Source organism: Rhinopithecus bieti, unplaced genomic scaffold (assembly GCF_001698545.2).
Source record: "Rhinopithecus bieti isolate Rb0 unplaced genomic scaffold, ASM169854v2 scaffold_48863, whole genome shotgun sequence".
NCBI classification, from domain to species: domain Eukaryota; kingdom Metazoa; phylum Chordata; class Mammalia; order Primates; family Cercopithecidae; genus Rhinopithecus; species Rhinopithecus bieti.
In genome coordinates, this window is record NW_016819364.1 from 170287 (window position 1) to 190515 (window position 20229).

The following is a 20229-nucleotide window of genomic DNA, read 5'->3' on the forward strand; positions in this document are numbered from 1 at the left end:
AAAAAAAAAAAAAATTCCCTTTAGGTCTCATTTACCAAAACTATATTTGTACGTTTGTACGTTTGTAGATCAATCACTGGAAATGAAAATGAGGTTACAATTGAGACAGAGTAGGAATGGGGCTCAGCTTCACCTCACCCCTACTAGAGCATTCTTTAATGCACCCCCACCAAGCACAAAACCTACACCACTACCTCACTGATGCCTTAATGTTTAGACCATGCCTTTTACTTAAAGAATTCCAGGAAGTAGGCTGGGCACAATAGCTCACACCTGCAATTCCAGCACTTTGGGAGGCCAAGGCGGGAGGATTGCTTGGGCCCAGAAGTTCGAGACCGGCGTGTACCCCACAGCAAGACCTCATTTCTACATAAAGTTGAAAAATTAGCCAAGCATGGTGGTCTGTGCCTTTGGTCCCAGCTACTCAGGAGGTTGAGGTGGGAGGATTGCTTGAGCCTGGAAGGTGGAGGCTGCAGTAAGCCAAGATCACACCACTGCACTCCAGCCTGGGCAACAGAGCGAGATCCTGTCCAAAAAAAAAGGAATTCCCAGAACTGCCTTAGATGACCAAGGTTGTGGAGTGTCCTAGCTAGAGAAGGAATGCTGAACAATTGATTTATAGACTTGTTGCCTCTGCCAGCCCATAAGGTGCCCATTACTCAAGATAACATAGCAACCAGGTAATGCTGACCCACATAGCCTACCCATCATATGCTTTGCCCAGTCCAGCCTGCATATCCTACCCCTGATGTCAATTCCTGCACCTTGCCTAATAAAAAAGCACTACTAGCTCTTTTTGAGGAGTCAGTCAGGGAATTCTCTCTTTTGTGCTACCTCTCTTATGTCCGAGCATAAACTCCAATGAAGGCTTGTCTGGGAAACTGTTTTGGCCTCTTGTCAATCTCTACTGCATTGAGAGACCAAGAACCAGTGGTCAGTTAACACCATGATTGGTTTCTTAGACAAAGTACAGCCTAAATGTGCTGAGTTTAGGATCGCCTTCCTTGTTTCATATGGGAGGAGAAATTTATTATCTCATAGTTCTGGAAGATAGAAGTCCAATATCGAGGTGTTGGTAGGACCATACTCCCCCTAAAGGCACTAGGGAAGGATCTGTTCTAGGCCTCTCTCCTAGGTTCTAATAATCCCTAGGCTTGTGGCAGGTAACTCCAGTGTTTACATGACATTCTTCCTGTGTGCATACCTGGGTCCCAACTTCTTCTTTTGACAAGACACTAGTCATATTGGACTGGAAGCCCACCCTACTCCAGTATGACCTTATCTTAACTAATTATACCTGCAACAACCTTATTTCAAATAAGGTCACATTCTGAAATACTGGGGATTATAAATTTAACAGATAAATTTTGGAGGACACTATTCAACTCACAACTACTTCATTGTAACGGAAATAAGGTTGAAGATAAGTATCAAGAAAATATGCTTCAAAGGATAGCATCAAGAAAAGATAGCCAGGTGCAGTGTGGTTCATGTCTGTAATCGCAGCACTTTGAGAGGCAGAGGTGGGCGGATCACTTGAGGCCAGAAGTTCGAGACCAGCTTAGCTAAAAATTCAAAATACAAGAAATTAGCTGGACGTGGTGGTGTGTGTCTCTAATCCCAGCTACTCAATAGGCTGAGGCATGAGAATCACTGGAACCCGGGAAGCAGATGTTGCAGTAAGTAGAGATCATCCCACTGCACTCCAGCCTGGGCAACAGAACAAGACTGTGTCAAAAGAAAGAAAGAAAGAGAGAGAAAGGAAGTAACGAAGGAAGGAAGAAAGGAAGGAGACAACTCACAGAGTGCGAGAAAATATTTACAAACCAAGGGACTTGTATCTATAATATATAAAGAATGTCTAGATTTAATGATAAAAGATAAATAATCCAATTAAAAGTAGGCAAAGGATCTGAATATCATTTCTCCAAAGAAGATATACAAATGGCCAATGAGACATGAAAAGATGTTCAGTGTCATTAGTCATCAGGGAAAAGCAAATCAAATCCAAAATGAGCCACCACTTCACATCTAGTAGGATAGCTAGAATAAAAAAGCCAGATAATAGTAAATGCTGGCAAAAATGTACAGAAATTATAAGCCACATACGCTGCTGATGGGAATGTAAAATGGTGTAGCTGCTTTCAAAAACAGTCTGGCAGCTCCCCAAAAGATTAAGCAAGAGTTACCATGTGATCCAGCAATTCCATTCCTAGATATGTACCCAAAAGACCAGAAAACTTATGCACATTCAAAAACTTGTACATGGACTGGGTGTGGTGGCTCACACCTGTAATCCCAGCACTTTGGCACGCCAAGGTGGGTGGATCACTTGAGTTCAGGAGTTCAAGACCCTAGCTGGGGCAACCTGGTGAAACCCCATCTCTATGAAGAATAAAAAAATTAGCCAGGCGTGGTGGTGCATGCCTGTAGTCCCAGTCACTTGTGGGGCTGAGGCAGGAGGTTCACTTGAGCCTGGGAGATCGAGGCTGCAGCGAGCTGAGATTGCACCAGTGCACTCCAGCCTGGGCAACAGAGTAAGACCCTGTCTTGAAAAAAAAAAAAAAAAACCTGGTATATGAATGTTCATAGCTGCATTATTCACAATAGCCAATAAGTGTAAACAACACAAATGTCCATCGACTGATGAATGGATAAATAGAATGTGAAATATTTGTATATATAATAGAATATTATTCAACAATAAAAAGAAACAAAGTACTGATACATGTTAAAACACAGATGAACCTCTTAAAAATTATGTTAGCTGAAAGAAACCAGTTACAGAAGACCATATATTGTTATTATTCCACTTATTTGAAATATATTATATCATTCCATTTATATGAAATGTCCAGACTAGGCAAATCTATAGAACCAGAAAGTAGTGATTTCCTTAGACTGAAGGGAGGCAACAATGGGAAGCGTCTGCTAATAGGTATACGATTTTTTGTTAGGGTGATGAAAACATTCTGAAATTGATCATTTTGCTAGGCACTCAACCCTGTCACTATACTAAAAACCATTGAATTATAAACTTTAAACGGGTGAATTTTATGCCATGTAAATTATATCTCAGTAAAACTGATATATATGAAAGACTTGAGGTTATAATTTTTAGAAACCATAATAACAATGCTTGATCAAAATGAAACAGTAATGGCCGGGCATAGTGGCTCAAACCTGTAATCCCAGCACTTTGGGAGGCCAAGGTGGACAGATCACGAGGTCAGGAGGTTGAGACCATCCTGGCTAACACGGTGAAACCCTGTCTCTACTAAAAACACAAAAAATTAGCTGGATGTGATGGCACACGCCTGTAGTCCCAGCTACTTGGGAGGCTGAGGCAGGAGAATCGCTTAAACCCGGGAGGCGGAGGTTGCAGTGAGCCGAGATCACACCACTGCACTCCAACCTGGGCGACAGAGCAAGACTGTCTCAAGAAACAAAACAAAACAAACAAACAAACAAACAAACAAAAAACAGTAATGCAAATTATACTATGCGTATCTCCATTCACCATTGCTCAAGCAAGTTTGTTTCCCCCCATCTGGCTACTATTAAAAAAGGTACAGATTTCATTCAATTAAACACTGACCTATTTAGAAACAGAAATGCTATAGAAAATTCTACAGGTATAGATATATCATTTCCATTTTTTCCAAATGGAACCCTAAGCCTACTAGAAATGCTTAGAAAGAAATCTTCACTCTGGAAGTCCAAACTGTGGTGACTGTTAGAATTTCTCGAGGGAGCTTGTTAACAAAACAAATTTCTGGGCATTGTTCCCCGAAATTTCGATTCAGTTGGTATGAGATATTGCCTAAAATCTGCATCTTTATCAAGTGATTGTGACACAGGTGGTCCTCAGATAATCCTGCACTGAAGGAATTCTAGGGTAAATAAGGAGCAGTATGTTTCGTAGAAACTGCACTACATTTACTACAGAGTAAATGAAGGCAGCCCAGGACTGAGGTGAGAGCCTGGCCCCTGGAGGTAGACTCTAAGGGTTCAAATTCTGCCTCTGCCACTTTCTACCTCTGTGCCTCAGGCAAGTTCCCTGAGCTTCACTTTCTTCTTTGTAAAATGAGGACAAGTCCCCTCACAGAGTTAGTGTGAGGATGAGACGAATTCACATAATTATACTTAGAGACTGGCACAAAGTAAGCACTAAAGATGTATTTGCTGTTACTATTGAATGTGAGTTATAAAATTTAAATACCATGTAGATCACATGCAAAGAAGTTTAGACTTGTAATAGCAAACCAATTTCTATAACGGTAACATATTCCAATCCGATCATTTAAAATAATGACGTGCTGGCAAACCAAGTTTTCAGTGTTGAGTTGGCATCTAAGCCCTAGGTTGGATGGGGCCTACCTAGGCCAGGAAGTGACTAGGATGATGGGCCTGGCTATATAGCCATAAAATCCAATCATAGGCTTTCTCCTATAAAAATCAGAAGATAGAAAAAACATTTTTAGAAATGATCTGAGTCAGGTGCAGTGGCTCATGCCTGTAATCCCAGCACTCTGAGAGGCCGAAGTAAGTGGATCACCTGAGGTCAGGAGTTCAAGACCAGCTTGGTCAACGTGGTGAAACCCCATTTCTACTAAAAATACAAAAATTAGCCTGGCATGTTAGCAGGTGCCTGTAGTTCCAGCTACTCGGGAGGCTGAGGCTGGAGAATCACTTGAACCCAGGAGGCAGAGGTTGCAGTGAGCCGAGATCACACAGTTGCATCGCGCCCAGTCTGGGCGAGAGCGAGACTGCATCTCAAAAAAAAGAAAAGAAAAGATCTGTTAGCCCGAATTGTTATTGACTTGCCTTTTCTAGAGAGATGTTTATACTCTTGAATATTCTGATTTAGTTTTCCTTTTCCTTTGTTTCTTAGAGCTATGCTAAAATAGAGCCTGCCCAAGGGTCACTCCCATAAAATGTGTCCTTGAGCTTTTTGTTTGTTTTTTAGCATGAGGAGGTCCTATAATATTTGTGCCGAAAATTACATTTGACTGTGTTCCTTGGCTGACTCTCAATTGATTCAGGTGCTTTTTTCCTCCCTTTGGCTGACGGTTGTCAGCACAGGCTGTCAGTCACTCAGCACCATTTATGGAAGGCCCCCGGTGTGCAGGGCTTCAAAGAGACCTCAAAACAAAGCAGGAGCTAACACTTGGCTTTTACGGCACATAGAATCTATTGGGCCAATTAGGACAAGCACACACGATGTATACATAATACATGAAACCTGACACAGACATATACCATCACGTACTAGCAGGATCAGCCCGAGGCAAATTTTCTGTTTCTTCCTCACTTCCAGGTGCTGCTTTACAGCCAACAAATATTTATCAAATGACATCTGTGTAACATCCTTGTGTGACAGATACTGTCCTCAAGACCCTCCTACCTAACCAGTACTTTCTAAGCTATTGGCCAGTTTCCACAATTCACTCCCCAAACCCCTCTCCCAACTTCAGGTTTCTCTTTGTCTCCTCAGGGCCCTTTAATATAAAGAAATATTAATTTTTAAAAAAAGTCACACTAAAGCATAGCTAGTGAGTTACAATGTAATATTTTAACTTTTTATTAGTCCAAAGGAATAAATCTATAATGGCAAAATTATAAAAGAAAAGGCAACTGGATAAGAGTTGCCTTATATATTTCGACATGTATGAAGTTTCTTTTTTTAGACAGCACATTTTAGGTTTGGATTTGCAAGGCCCAGTGTTGCTGTTATTTCTTTCCAGGTCCTCAGTGAGACCAAGGGGTCAACAAATAGTAGTTTCCCTTGGTCTTAAAATCCAAGCAGCCAGGACCTGGTGTGGTAGCTCACACCTGTAATTCCAGCCCTTTGTGAGGCCGAGGCAGCAGGATCACTTGAGGACAGGAGCTTGAGACCAGTGTGGAAAACATAGTGAAACCCCCATCTCTACAAAAATTAAAAAATGAAAATTAGCCAGCCACGGTGGTGCACATCTTCAGTCACAACTACATGGGAAGCTGAAGCAGGAGGAACACCTGAACCCAGAAATTCAAAGTTACAGTAAACTATGATCATGACACTCCAGCCTGGGCAATAGAGCAAGAACTTGTCTCAAAAAAAAAAACAAAAACAAAAACAAAAAAACAAATACTTAGGCTTCCCAGAGGCACAGTTGTTTGAAACCAGAAGAATAATATGCTTGTCCTACCTGATAATGGCTTCTCTGTAAGATAGAAGTTATGTGCTTTGATTAGTAGCATCATAACTTTTATCTACAGATAAGGCACAACTTAGAACAAGAATAAACAAATACAAATCTTTAAATGTTATCCAACCTCTTTCATTAACTAACAACTTATTCATTGTTGCTTGAGTAACTCTAATTTAGTCTCTGAGTGTGAGTCAAGTTAACTCACCCGGACAGAGGGTCTGACAACTGTGGGCTCTGTCTGGTTCACATAGATTGTGCACAATTGTTTCAAACCAGGTCTTTCCTTTGATTCCTATCAGCTGAAGTCTCTCTACCTGTTTGCCCCCAACCAGCTAGAAATCCCTGTTTGTCCTTCTAAGACTCCTGCTTTTAGTCTTTGGCTCTACATCTGAAGATATGAATAGAAAGAAAATAAAATTATATGCCAGCAGTCTTATGCCACAGAGACAACTGTTTCCCTTTTAGAAAAATTGCCCCAAGGCCTATCCTGGCCTTTTCCATTTCTAAGTTTTAAAACTCAAAAAACTCTCTATCCTTTTCCCAACTCCAACTCAAAATATTAGAGATGAGTTAGAATTTCCAAATTCAATTTACTAGAAAACAGTTTTTAAAACAGAATACAGTTTTAAAACTGAGAAAAAAATGTCCTTTGTATCTTTTCAGTCTTTTCACAGACAATTTATTCTGGCTGACTTAAAATAAGGTTTGTAATTTTAACTCTGGTATTCTTTGGATGACTAGACGGACATACCAGGTGGTACTACTATGGGAATTCCTTATGGAGGAATGAACCTGAAATATAGTATTGAAAGAAAGAAATATGACATAATTCAACAGAGGAAGGCATGAATTTTGAAGTGTGGGAAATCATGTGTGTAAACAACTAAAGATGAGAATTACTGAGTCATGTACTGAGAATAGAAAACCAGTTTCCTGACCTTCTCTGTCTGCATAGAAGAGGATTAGGACATCTGGAAGAAGGAAGAATACATTTGTAAAAGATCTTGAATTTATGGTTGGGAAGGAAAGATAATAGAAGCAAGTATGAAATAAAATGTTTCTTCTACCTTGTTTGTTAGTTAAGTGTGCATTTCTCAGACTTTCTAAAGATTTCTCACTATGAATACTAAACATTTTCCTGATTTAAATCCTGAACAAATGATCTGTTTATACTGCCAGCTTTCTAAGTTTGATGCAGACTTAGGTATCTGTACATTAGAAAATAAATTATTGTGATTTTTGGGAATATGCTAGAATAGGTACCTTAACTGACCTTCCTGCTAAAAATAACTAAAAATGTAGAATAAAATTATTTTAATGCATTGATGATCTGGAAAGTTAGTAAGGAATACTCTTGGATCAGAAACTAAGTGAAGGCAGGAATCCCAAGGGGTAAGCTGAAGGCTGAGGCCAACTTCCACCTTGAAAGCATCTGAAGCTTCCATTTTTATGCCTTTGAGAGTGCTGGGGACAGATGACCAAGCCCAGGGACTGCCCACGCTGGGGAGCATAATAAAAAACAAAATTCAGGTACAGTCTCCTTGCAAAAGACTCATCTAAAACTAAAGGATACAGAAAGATATCAGGGGAAGTGGTACCTAAAATATTACTAGAGATCAGAGATTGACATCTGGTACTGACAACTACAGAATGTATGAATAAGAAGAAAGTGAATTAACACCCTTTTAAGGAAACTACCCAGCACAGACTATTAAAATAGAAGATTATATGAAATACACATATGCTTTGACCTAGTAAAGCCACTTCTTTCATGACCCTTTTCAGACTTTCTTCCTTATGATTTGGAGACCTGGCTTTGATGAGATTAAGATACCAGGAAGCAGACAAGCAAATGCATGATTGGTTTAAAGTTTGTAAATGTAAAAGTTGTAAACCACTATATGTTGAAATTTTAAAAATAGTGATACATGGTTACATGGATGAGAGAAGGTCAATAAAGAATATAAGTGAAGGAAAAGTAGCAGAGTAAAAATGTGGCCATTTTGAGCAGGCTTATGTTTGGTAGACATTAGTGTTCAGGTGGAAAACTAGTTCCCACGATTATTTGGAGGCTTGCCTTATGGCTGGGGGTGGAATAAAACACAAAACAAAAAATTTACAAATAGAACCTCAAATGGGCTCAATGTCATATCAAGGAATGAAGTGCAGAAGCATGTACTGATACAGGACAAGAAAATCCTTACCATGGCAGTTAGACTTTTTTTTTTTTCTTATGACAGGGTCTAGCTCTGTCACCTAGGCTGGAGTGCAGCGGCATCATCTTGGCTCACTGCAACCTTCGCCTCCCAAGATCAAGTGATCCTCTCACCTCATCCTCCCCTGTACCTTGGACTACAGGCATGTGCCACAATGCTAGGCTGATTTTTGTATTTTTTGTGGAAACAGGGCTTCGCCATGTTGCCCAGGCTGGTCTTGAACTCCTGGGTTCGAGTAATCCACCCTTCTCGGCTTCCCAAACTGTTGGGATTGCCTGCATGAGCCACTGCGCTTGGCTAGTTAGACTCTTGAGGGTCAAAGTGTCCACTCTCCCCCACACAAAGCCAGTGGTTCTGGCCTTTCGTAATCTGAAAGATTTATCATTATGAGTGGGTTGCTGGAACCACATAATTCTCACTGGGCCTTGTGAAGAATGGGGGAGGCCCAGAGAAGTTTTATCTGCTCACCCCATCATATATTCATGATCTTATATATGACTTTTTCACATCTGATTCATTCAGAGTAAAAGAAAGTAAAAGTAACTTAACCAAGTCTGAAGTTGGTGTTGGTGGCCTGGCATCTACCATAAGGTTTTTGAAATACTACACTAATAAGTACAATACATTTATTTTTAAAAGTCTATTTATTCATCAAAACAGTATTGGCACAGTAATTCTCATATTATCATCAAATAATAAAATTACCACTTTCTGTACTCAATTCTTTAGAATCCTAGAAATTGCAAATGCATTCAATATAACAATATTGTAAATAACAAAACAGAAGAAAGTACTCTGCATATTTATGGAAACATTGTTGATGGTACAGTTCTACTGAAACTCATACACATTTTACTATTTAATTTACATATGGTCTTGTTGAAAAAACCAGTATGTTTTACTTTTTCAATTTCCTCAAGCTAAAATACATGTAATTCTAAAGGATATCACTTAGGTGTTATAAAAACCAAGGTAGGTCCACCACTAAGTCAAAGTTAGAGTCAAAGATACGTCAAAGATTCCATGAAATGATCTGAAAACAAATTTAACAAAAAAATGTGTAATGTATTGGGGCACGTCCACCCCAAAACAATAATGTTTGGGGCCACCCAAACTGTATGCTATCTCTGACTGTGGCATGAAAGAAAGGTATATGGAATTATAATTGACCTTCATGATATTGCTCCAAAGTGGATTGAATAACACTTTCCCCTCTTGACCCAACATCCCCAGTTTTCCTTAATCATGCAAACATCAGTCATTTACGTATTGTTTTGAGTCTTTCTAAAACTTACCTGTATTTTCATACTCTCTCATATATAGGATCACAAATTAAGTTTACTATCTGTATGTAGAGTGATCTTTTCTTTCTTTATTCCAAACTACCTTATTCAAATAATTAAGAGAAGCATTTAGCAGGGCATTTCAGAGAGCAAGAGGCGCCCTTAAAAGAAGGAGGTGGGGAGTTTCCTTAAAATATGAAGAAATGCTAAGCTGGGTTATAAAATATGATGATGCATTTAAATATTTACATTCAATTATGATTTAACCCAAAATATACAATGCAATCTAATTCTGCAAATTTCAAAAGATTTATTAAAAATGCAATGGTATATGAATTATATTCCTTTCTCTCTTGTATCTCTGTGAGGGCAGATTCAACTTCATTTGGAATGGTCTCAAAAATCTACCCTTGAGGTTCTTCATGAATGTAAGACTTAAACCAAATGGTATGAATTATATTCCTTTCCCGCTTGTATCTCTGTAAGGCAGATTCATTCATTTGACCAGAGACCATTCATTTGGAATGATCTCAAAAATCTACCCTTGAGATTCTTCATGAATGTAAGACTTAACCCAAAAGGCCTTCCTGGCCTTCTTGATAAACCCTGACATCTAGTTCCTGATAATCTGAGATGTGGTGACAAGTCTCTGGTTTCCTGATCCTTGCCTTTCATAGTTTGTATCTTTTATGCATTGGCTAATTTTTCTTGGACGTAAAACTGGTTGGGCAAACTATAGAATACAAGGTTAAAAAAAAATTAAAGAAGCTAAATAGTGGCATAGCGTGAAGCAATGGAGAAAGTCGCTTGAGGCTAAATAATTACAGCTATATCTATATATCTATGTCTGTATCTCCACATAAATCCATTATTCTGGAAGTTTACTTTTAAATAGGATACTGAACTGGCCTTCCCCCACCACTCCATCATCATGCATCTTTTGGCTGGATATGATAGCTGAAAGCAGGCAACTGCACTGTCTGATTTCTTGAAACTTCTTGTTGATGAGACAGAATATCCACAGCTCTCGACTTGAGCTTTGCTGGTGTTACCCTGTGTAACTTCATGCAGGTAGTCATGTCTGATGTACTTTTTCTTTTCTTTTCTTTTCTTTTCTTTTCTTTTCTTTTCTTTTCTTTTCTTTTTTTTTTTTTTTTTTTTTTTTTTTTTTTTTTTTTTTTTTTTTTTTTTTTTTTTTTTTTTTTTTTTTTTGAGACAGAGTCTCGCTCAGTCACCCAGGCTAGAGTGCAGTGGCGCAATCTCGACTCATTGCAAGCTCCACTTCCCAGGTTCACGCCATTCTCCTGCCTCAGCCTCCCGAGTAGCTGGGACTACAGGCGCCCACCACCACGCCCGGCTGATTTTGTGTATTTTTAGTAGAGACGGGGTTTCACCACATCAGCCAGGATGGTCTCAATCTCCTGACGGCGTGATCAGCCCGCCTGGGTCTCCCAAAGTGCTGGGATTACAGGCGAGAGCCACCGCGCCGGGCCTACTTTTTCTATTGACCATTTAAGTATTAACCAGTAGCCACATCCTCAGAGTGGGAAGATTCTTCTCCAGCCATTTTATATTTTTGCTTATCGTTTCCAGAACAATTTGAAAAATATCCAGATGTGATCCTTGAGCCTCGAGAGATTCAAAAAATAGTTTCACCTGTAAAATATTGCAGAAAAAAAATTACTGACAGTTCATAAAACACTTTGTCTTGGCCGTGTGTGGTGGTTCACACCTGTAATCCCAGCACTTTAGGAGGCCAAGGCGGGCAGATCAATTGAACTCAGGAGTTCAATACCAGCCTAGGCAACATGCCAAAACCCCTGACTCTACAAAAATAACAACAACAACAACAAAATTAGCCGGACATGATGGTGCATGCCTGTAGTCCCAGCTACTTGGGAGGCTGAGGCAGGACGATTGCTTGAACCCAGCAGGTGGAGGTTACTGTGAGCCAAGATGGTGCCATTGCACTCCAGCCTGGCTGACGGAGTGAGGCAGTTTCAAAAACAAAGAAACAATAAAACCACTTTGTCTTCCAAAAATTTTCAAAAGAGCTTGCAAATTATATACACACAGGTATAGGCATTTCTCTGTCAACCTCTACAAGATTATTTTCTACTTTTCTGCATAATTATTCACTTTATTTTCAAACAATAGGTAAAGTAAGACAAAAATTATGAATCCTTATCTTACAAGTGACCACGATGTGACTAAAGAAGTTAAATGATTTACCCAAGTCATAGAGTAAATGGTGAGCTGGGATTTAAGTTCTGGAATTCTGAATTTGCCTAAAGGGTAAATAAATTCAAGATTTATTGTGAAAAAAAGATGCAAAGACTATAATGCTTAAAAAAAAAAAAAAAAAAAAAAAAGGCTGGGCGCAGTGGCTCACGCCTGTAATGCCAGCACTTTGGGAGGCCAAGGTGGGTGGATTACGAGGTCAGGAGATCGAGACCATCCTGGCTAACACAGTGAAACCCCATCTTTATTAAAAAAAAAAAATACAAAAAAAAATTTAGCCTGCCATGGTGGCGGGTGCCTGTAGTCCTAGCTACTCAGTAGGCTAAAGGAGGAGAATGGCATGAACCCAGGAGGCAGAGCTTGCAGTGAGCGGAGATCAGGCCACTGCACTCCAGCCTGGGCAACAGAGCCAGACACTGTCAAAAAAAAAAAAAAAAAAAAAAGACAACTGGAATTACCAACAATAGTTTTGTTAATAAGATCATCAAGTACGCTTCCAAACTTTAATATAATCACTCTTGCATCATAATACAATATGAAAGAAATAATACAAAAGGGTTCACCTCTCAAGTCTATTTTCATTTTGAATGCTACAAATATATGCATTTTAAGTATTTTAAGAGTCAGGGTTTGTTGTTGTTGTTGTTGTTTTGTTGAGATGTAGTCTGGCTCTGTCACCCAGGCTGGAGTGCAGTGGTGTGATCTCAGCTCACTGGAACCTCCGCCTCCTGGGTCCAAGTGATTCTTCTGTCTCAGCCTCCCAAGTAGCTGGGACTACAGGTGCGCACCACCACATTTGGCTAATTTTTGTATTTTTAGTAGAGACAGGGTTTCACCATATTGGTCAGGCTGGTCTCGAACTCCTGACCTCATTATCTGCCTGCCTTGGCCTCCCAAAGTGCTGGGATTACAGGTGTGAGCCTGGCCAAGTGTCAGGTTTTAATCCTGTCCCTTCCATTTACTTGCTATGTGGCATTCGGCAAACAACTTTTTTAAAAAATAAAATGAGAACTTCGAATCAGATTATATCTAAGTTTACTTTTAGTTCTACAGTTTGAACATTTTTTTTGAAATTGTTAACAATAGAAAGTCACAAACCTCTTGCAACTTATCCTTGGAAGAAAAGTGAGATGTTGTGCCAGAGATGATGATCCTTATGGCAAATGAGCCCAAGTCAAACCTGAAAATAAAAAGAAACACCATAGAAAGTCATAGAAATACTGACCTTATGTTTATTATAGCCTGTATTATATTTTTAATGTATATTAATAACTATGCAATAAGCTTATGTATTACAATAGATACTGTTAATTACCATAATAACATTCATTCAGTACAATTCTAAAGCTGTGAAACTTCTCAAATTTTACTATAAAATGAAAATGTAGATACAGCTTCTTTGGGAAATATGGTTAGTTATTCAGCAATGTTTATGTTTAATTTTATGTTTCTGTTTAAAGCAGTGTTCCCTACTTTCTTTTTTTTCACTGCATACTCCTGTCAGTAAAGATTTTTTGAGCAAGAACTTCTCAATATACACATTTTTATTTATAAATTATATGGGCTGGGCGCGGTGGCTCACACCTGTAATCCCAGCATTTGGGAGACTGAGGCAGGCGGATCACCTCATGTCAAGAGTTCGAGACCTGCTTGACCAACATGGAGAAACCCCATCTCTACTAAAATACAAAAAAATTAGCTGGGCGTGGTGGCACATGCCTGTAATCCCAGCTACTCGGGAGGCTGAGGTAGGAGAGTTGCTTGAACCCGGGAGGCAGAGGTTGCAGTGAGCCAAGATCGTGCCATTGCACTCCAGCCTGGGCAACAAGAGTGAAACTTCATCTCAAAAAAAATTAATTAATTAAAAAAATTATATGCATATGTTAAGGAATGATAAAAAAATTAAAAGCATGAGATAAATAATGCAAATAATATATTTATTTAACTGTTTATGCTATATATCATTTATGTTTATAAATTTATAACAATATACAATTTAAAATTAGGTAAGAAATAATAGACACTCTAACGTATTGAAATTCTTGCACACTTTCTCATCCCATTTTGGATACCACTGTGTTTAAACATTGTGTTTAGTGGGGCAATGTTACTTGGTTGAACTCTCATTAACGGCCACAGAATGCATCCTTCAACCCGATGTTTTATATATGGAAAACTTGTATTACGGGTCAAAGTGATTCATGCTGATAAAGCAGAGCACAGTTACAGCTCAGAAAAAATATGGTTCCAAGTCTGGGCTCTGCACATGGTTGGACAGGGACATCATTTCCTATTTAAAATGAAATCCACAGCATTGTAGAAAAAGTCTGATCATTTCAGGAGGAAAATGACAATCATGCAAACAGACAAACAATGGCTCAAGTAGAGTTTTAAAGGAAACATACACACGCATACATATTAAAGCAGTTTCTATTTGGTCTCACGTGGACGTCAACTCCTTGAGCATTTGGGAGAGAAGTGGAAATGTGCTTTTTGCTTATGCAAAGCTGTCTGAGGACTCTAAACCTTCCATGGCTATGAAATGAAAGAGAAGGAACTAGGAATTAATGACATCAGGGATGCTAACTGGCCCTGACATAAACGAAGCAAACCATATCTCTCTGATTCAACGTATTTCCATATAAGTCATAAATGACATTTTAAATTTGGATGGAGAATGGCTGAATGCCTTACAGGCTTTTGTGATGTGCGTGTGTGTGTGTGTGTGTGTGTGTGTGTGTGTGTGTGTGAGAGAGAGAGAGAGAGAGAGAGAGAGAGAGAGAAAGCAATGCTGTCTTATACATTCCATTCCAACAAAATCTAATCGTTATTGGTTATTTCTGAGGGATATTTTAGATCCAGGAACATATTGAAATGAGCTCCAGTTCTCCCCAAAGTTGAAACCACAGAAAAGACTCAGAACCAAAACAATTTGGAGTGAGGGCTCCGCAAACACTCCTGACTCGGTTTCTTTCACCTGAACCAAGGTCTCCACTGTGCCACCTCCACAGGGGCTCTCGGGGTGAGGAGTAGTTCTTACCAAAATTCCTGAGGTTCTCCCCCAGTACAAAACTGTATTAACAAACGAGGCCACACATGTGTGATGCACTACACAAGGCATCTTGGGATTCTTCTGGGCTGAGGAGACAGCCAAGAAGGAATGGTGGGAGGGGGCTGATGACTGCATTTAATTTAACTCAGACTTGCTCCCAGTGGTTTCTTGCCTGTACTGAATGAGAGAAGGCTGTTTCCCATTCCCTTATTCTCACGTCTCTCCCTTACCCCTGGATAGGATAATTTGGGCTAGGGAGTTTCAAAGTTGACTCCACTGAACTATTTACATACAAATGGTATCATTTATATACTTTGACAAACATTCAATTCCACTTGGTTTGAGGCAACTGAGACATCTGTATGGAAGAACACACACTGGATATAAACGAATACCAACTTTTTCAGAAGATGGGTCCAATTTTCTCTTACAAAATCCCACGCTAGTTGCTGCCCCTTTGGACGTCTGGCAATTGCATGAAGGAGAACTGCCAAGTCCTGTGTCTTGATAACCTTTCCTTCCATTCCTAGTTCAATTAACCTGAAGAAAGAAAAATAATTTGTTTCTAAATAGTAGTTATTTTGTACATGGACATTAATTAAGTTACCAATATATTAAAGGAATAGAACAGAAAGAGGGATGATAAAAGTATAATTACCAATTTTTTAATGTTCCAATTAAACTTTTACCTTTTTTAGAAATAATTTTATTTTGTTCCTAGCAAAACGTTTACTTATTATTTCAAAGAACTTTGATTAGCATCATTTATACATCTTATATGCAAGCGTGTACTTTTACAACAATAATTTTCCTTCAAGGTTCTGAAGATAAAACATAACCACTTGACTAGTATCAATCATATGATTAATAACTAGGGAATACCTATTTTCATTATTTGCATTTTGTCAATATATTCTTTTCTGAAAGTAAAGTTAAAGCCATACACATTCTGATTCAATTATCTTATGCCTTTAAAACTGGTGGCTGAAGTTTTAGTGACTTCATTGAATTTGTGTCAGTTTACTTATAACCATTTAGTTAAACTATTGAACTTACTTCTGTAACTTTTCCTGATGCTTGCTCGTTGACAAAGCATACAGAATTTTGTTTTTTTCAGCACTTGACATTGACAGTTCATATAGCTCTAAAAGGTAATTCCATCCTGTTGTCGTCTGAGCACCCACAGAATACACAATCTTTAAAACATCTGTTGGTATACTGTAATATCAAGCACAAAAATGAAGAAAAAGTTTTATGAAAGAAAAACTCTTTTCTCTTATGACAGTTTTAAGTTCCATAACAGAATANGTTAAACTATTGAACTTACTTCTGTAACTTTTCCTGATGCTTGCTCGTTGACAAAGCATACAGAATTTTGTTTTTTTCAGCACTTGACATTGACAGTTCATATAGCTCTAAAAGGTAATTCCATCCTGTTGTCGTCTGAGCACCCACAGAATACACAATCTTTAAAACATCTGTTGGTATACTGTAATATCAAGCACAAAAATGAAGAAAAAGTTTTATGAAAGAAAAACTCTTTTCTCTTATGACAGTTTTAAGTTCCATAACAGAATAATCTCTGAATTGTTTTCAGTACTCAATGTATTAAATCTTTTCTCTGCCAAACTCTATAAAATATTTTATGTGCTTTTACTCTGCAAATCATTTGTGTTTTATCTCCTACTGATGACAAAATGTTAGCAAGAAAATAAGCATAAAATTTTAACTCACTCTGTGGTGAAAATAGAAAGTTGATGTAGTCAACAAATATAAAAGCTTTCTGAAATACAAAACTACTGGTTTATATAAATTCTACCATGTAGTAACCACTATTGGTGCTATAAGAATTTTTTTAAAAGATGATTACTTGATGTTTTTCATCACCAAGTTGAGGGCATTTTTTTCTTTTCTTGTTCTTTTGTTTTTTTGAAATGGGGTCTTACTCTGTTGTTCAGGTTGGAGTGCAGTGGCGTGATCATGGCTCCCTGTAGCCTCAGCCTCCTGCACAATCCTCTTGCCTCAGCCTCCTGAGCAGCTGAGATTATACGCACACAGTACCATGCCTGGCTAATTTTTAAATTTTTTTGTAGAGACGGGCTCTCACTATGTTCACAAGGCTGGTCTTGAATTCCTGGGCTCAAGTGATCTTCTCACCCCTTGGCCTTACAGGCATGAGCCACTGCACTTGGCCTAGTTGAAAGCATTCTCTGAGGCCTGTCTAGGAGTCATCTGACTCTCTAGGCCTAGAGCATCTTAATTTAGTACAAGTCATTAGTGTCTAGTTATTTTGTAATTTTTTAAAACTGATAAGATGCAGTGACATGATTTTCTGTCCTTCTACAAAAGACACCACTATTTTGATTTTTATTATCTTGAGGACATTAACCAGTTTTTATTCTAAATGGGCATATGACTTTTTAATCCCAAATGTCAATGGATCAACAAGAACTGTTATTGATGTCTCAGAAAAAACACAACACGGAGCATTGAGGAGGGAGCTAGAAACTTGCATTTGTGAAGCCAGAAACTTGCATTTGTCACGAAGTGACTATGTGGTAGAGATTGTACTAGCCTCCATACATCTTATTTAACTGTCAAAAGCTACCCTCTGAGATAGCTATTATCCTGATTTTTTTAAAGCGGAAATAAATCTCAGAAAAGTTAAGTAACTTGCACAAGATGACATAATTTGCAATTTTGCAGATGGGATTTAAACCTATGATTCTAATACTTGTGCTACTTCTGCTATACTATATGTATTTAAATACTCCAAGTGACATTGAATAATATAATGAAGATCAAATAATTAAATTATAATACATATTGTTTTCACTTTAGTGTATTTTGCTGAACAAATTTATAACAATTGGTAACAAACACACTGTAAGCTTCTTGAAGGTAGGCCACACGGTTGTTTTGTTCACCACTTTATCCTTAGCTCCTACAGCAATACCTGGCTGGCATAAAGGAAATATGCAACTAGTTACATTTCAAATCCACAAATGAATGAAGTAATCAATTAATCTATGTAAAGAAATTCTTCATTAAAAGTCATACTAGCAATCTTGGAGTTTAGAAAAAACCAACAATATTTAATTACATATTTTTGTTTATGAGCTTAAGTAAGTTTACCTAGAATATTCTCATAGGTATATTCAACATGTTGAACATTTATATCTACTGTAGGTGGGTTACTGCAGGTTAAGATTATCCTTCTTGTAACCAGCATAAAGATGAAATAACAGTATTCTATTTTGTATAGGGCAGCGGTATGTTTACATTTTAGCTTCATTCATACAATCCATTCAAACAGAAACAAAAAGAAGAGAATAATAGATTTAAAAGGTTTTTTTTTGTTTTTTTTTTTTTGTTTTTTTTTTTTTTTTTTTTTTTTTTTTTGGTAAAACAGATTTCAGGCTTGAATTCCAACAAGGAAAAAAGTCCAAAAGAAGAAAACTTGAATTACTTTTTTAAAAGAAGAATTCAAGAAAGGATTTCAAAAAGCTCACTGAGATTTAGTTATAGCGAGAGAAGTTATGTTATGATAGCATCTTATAACAATTTGACACAGGAATTTTTTTTTTTTTTTTTTATACAGAGCCTTTCTGTGTTGCCCAGACTGGAGTGCAGTGAAGTGATCTCGGCTCACAGCAACCTCTGCTTCCCAGGTTCAAGCAATTCTCCCACCTCAGCGTCCCAGGTAGCTGGAATTACAAGCATGCACCACCACACTTGGCTAATTTTTGCATTTTTAGTACAGACAGGGTTTCGCTGTGTTGGCCAGGTTGGTCTTGAACTCCTGACCTCAGTGATTCACCCTCCTCGGCCTCCCAAAGTGCTGGGATTATAGGCATGGGCCACTGCACCCAGCCAGCACAGGAATAATGGACACCATTACATTTCATGGTAGAGATTGTACTATAGTCTCCATACATAGCACTTACAGTGTGAGAGCATGAAACAGGGTTTGTAATTCTCAGCATGGTTTTTTTTTTCTATCCTCACTAAAAGGTTTTAGATCTAATGTCTTGCTTGATCAAAGACTTTTACATCAAAGAGAAAAGAACAAAGAGTATGACAGAAGTCTATATCTACTTTAATTTTCCACTGGATTCCATCCACTGAGAGAAGAGTTCAGCAGCTTTCTGGATGCAAGGAGCATGGTTCAGGTCACAGGCCAGCTTCAAGAGAGCCGAGCGGAGCATCCTGTCCCAGACTGAGCCCTCGTCACTCCAGCTTTGCCTGTCAATCACTGGCTTAAAATACTGAAGAAGGTAACGCTGCAGAAAATATGACATGGTTAACAGAGAGGCTAAATTTAGTCCTTAACACAGCTCTTGCCCATCTAAAGGGCTCAACTCTAAACTTTCTGCATATTTCCCAATCTTTCCCCAAACAGTGTATCTTTGTATTTCTCTTATCTTTTTCTGACTCCTACCCACCACACTTAGGAAACAGTTTTTGCATTAAAACATGGTTTAATTTCCTATCTGAAAGGGGAATATCAATGGATATAAAATAAAATCACCTTTAGTAGAGATGCTTTGCACATGATCCTGGTATCTAGCTCTTAGGATTGGCAATGATAAAGAATGAGGGCCATTGACCATTAAATGCTATCAGTCAGTCTCCTGAGCTGCTCCAGATTTAACCTCAAGGACTTCAGACAAAACAGACTGAGCCTCACTGATACTCCAGACACCGTGTATTTACTTAATACATTTTCTAAAAGCAACACAAACCTTGAGGTTTTCAGAGATATCTGAAATATTCCTTCTGTCCATCATGTGGTAAAACAATTCCAAGTAACTCAGACCTTTGAGAAGTGCGGGGCTGCTTGTTTCATGTTGGAGGTAATGAGTCATGTCAAGAGCTTTGTCTAGGGTCAGTCTCCCTGCACTGAGGTATAAAAAAAAATGGTGGTGGTTTGTGCATATCTTATAGTTTTTAATATTTTTAACATTAAAACAAATATGAAATAGAGAACAATAACAGAAGTAAGTCATTCTAGCTGGACCATTCAGTTTAAATCTTAGCTCTGCCGGAGCAAGATGGCCGAATAGGAACAGCTCCAGTCTCCAACTCCCAGCGCGAGCGACACAGAAGACCGGTGATTTCTGCATTTTCAACTGAGGTACTGGGGTCATCTCACTAGGGAGTGCCGGACAATCGGTGCTGGTCAGCTGCTGCAGCCTGACCAGCGAGAGCTGAAGCAGGGCGAGGCATCGCCTCACCTGGAA

At 38.5% G+C, this 20229-nt stretch overlaps 1 protein-coding gene across 3 annotated transcripts in view; it reads right to left on the bottom strand.

Annotated features, from left to right (window-relative positions):
• Positions 1-10873: 10873 nt before the first annotated feature.
• The window catches only part of ERAP2 (endoplasmic reticulum aminopeptidase 2), a 49428-nt gene continuing 40072 nt past the window's right edge, over positions 10874-20229 (bottom strand). For 2 of the 3 annotated variants that reach the window (XM_017858844.1, XM_017858845.1), the window contains exons 14-19: positions 19732-19888; positions 19085-19269; positions 16314-16475; positions 15386-15526; positions 13033-13114; positions 10874-11349 (exon numbers count right to left, since the gene is read on the bottom strand). In XM_017858844.1, the coding sequence (XP_017714333.1) occupies positions 11206-11349; positions 13033-13114; positions 15386-15526; positions 16314-16475; positions 19085-19269; positions 19732-19888 (871 nt within the window). In that variant the 3' untranslated portion in view covers positions 10874-11205. Of the gene's footprint in view, positions 11350-13032; positions 13115-15385; positions 15527-16313; positions 16476-19065; positions 19270-19731; positions 19889-20229 lie in introns of those variants that run through there. The other variant, XM_017858847.1, reaches the window with a different exon arrangement.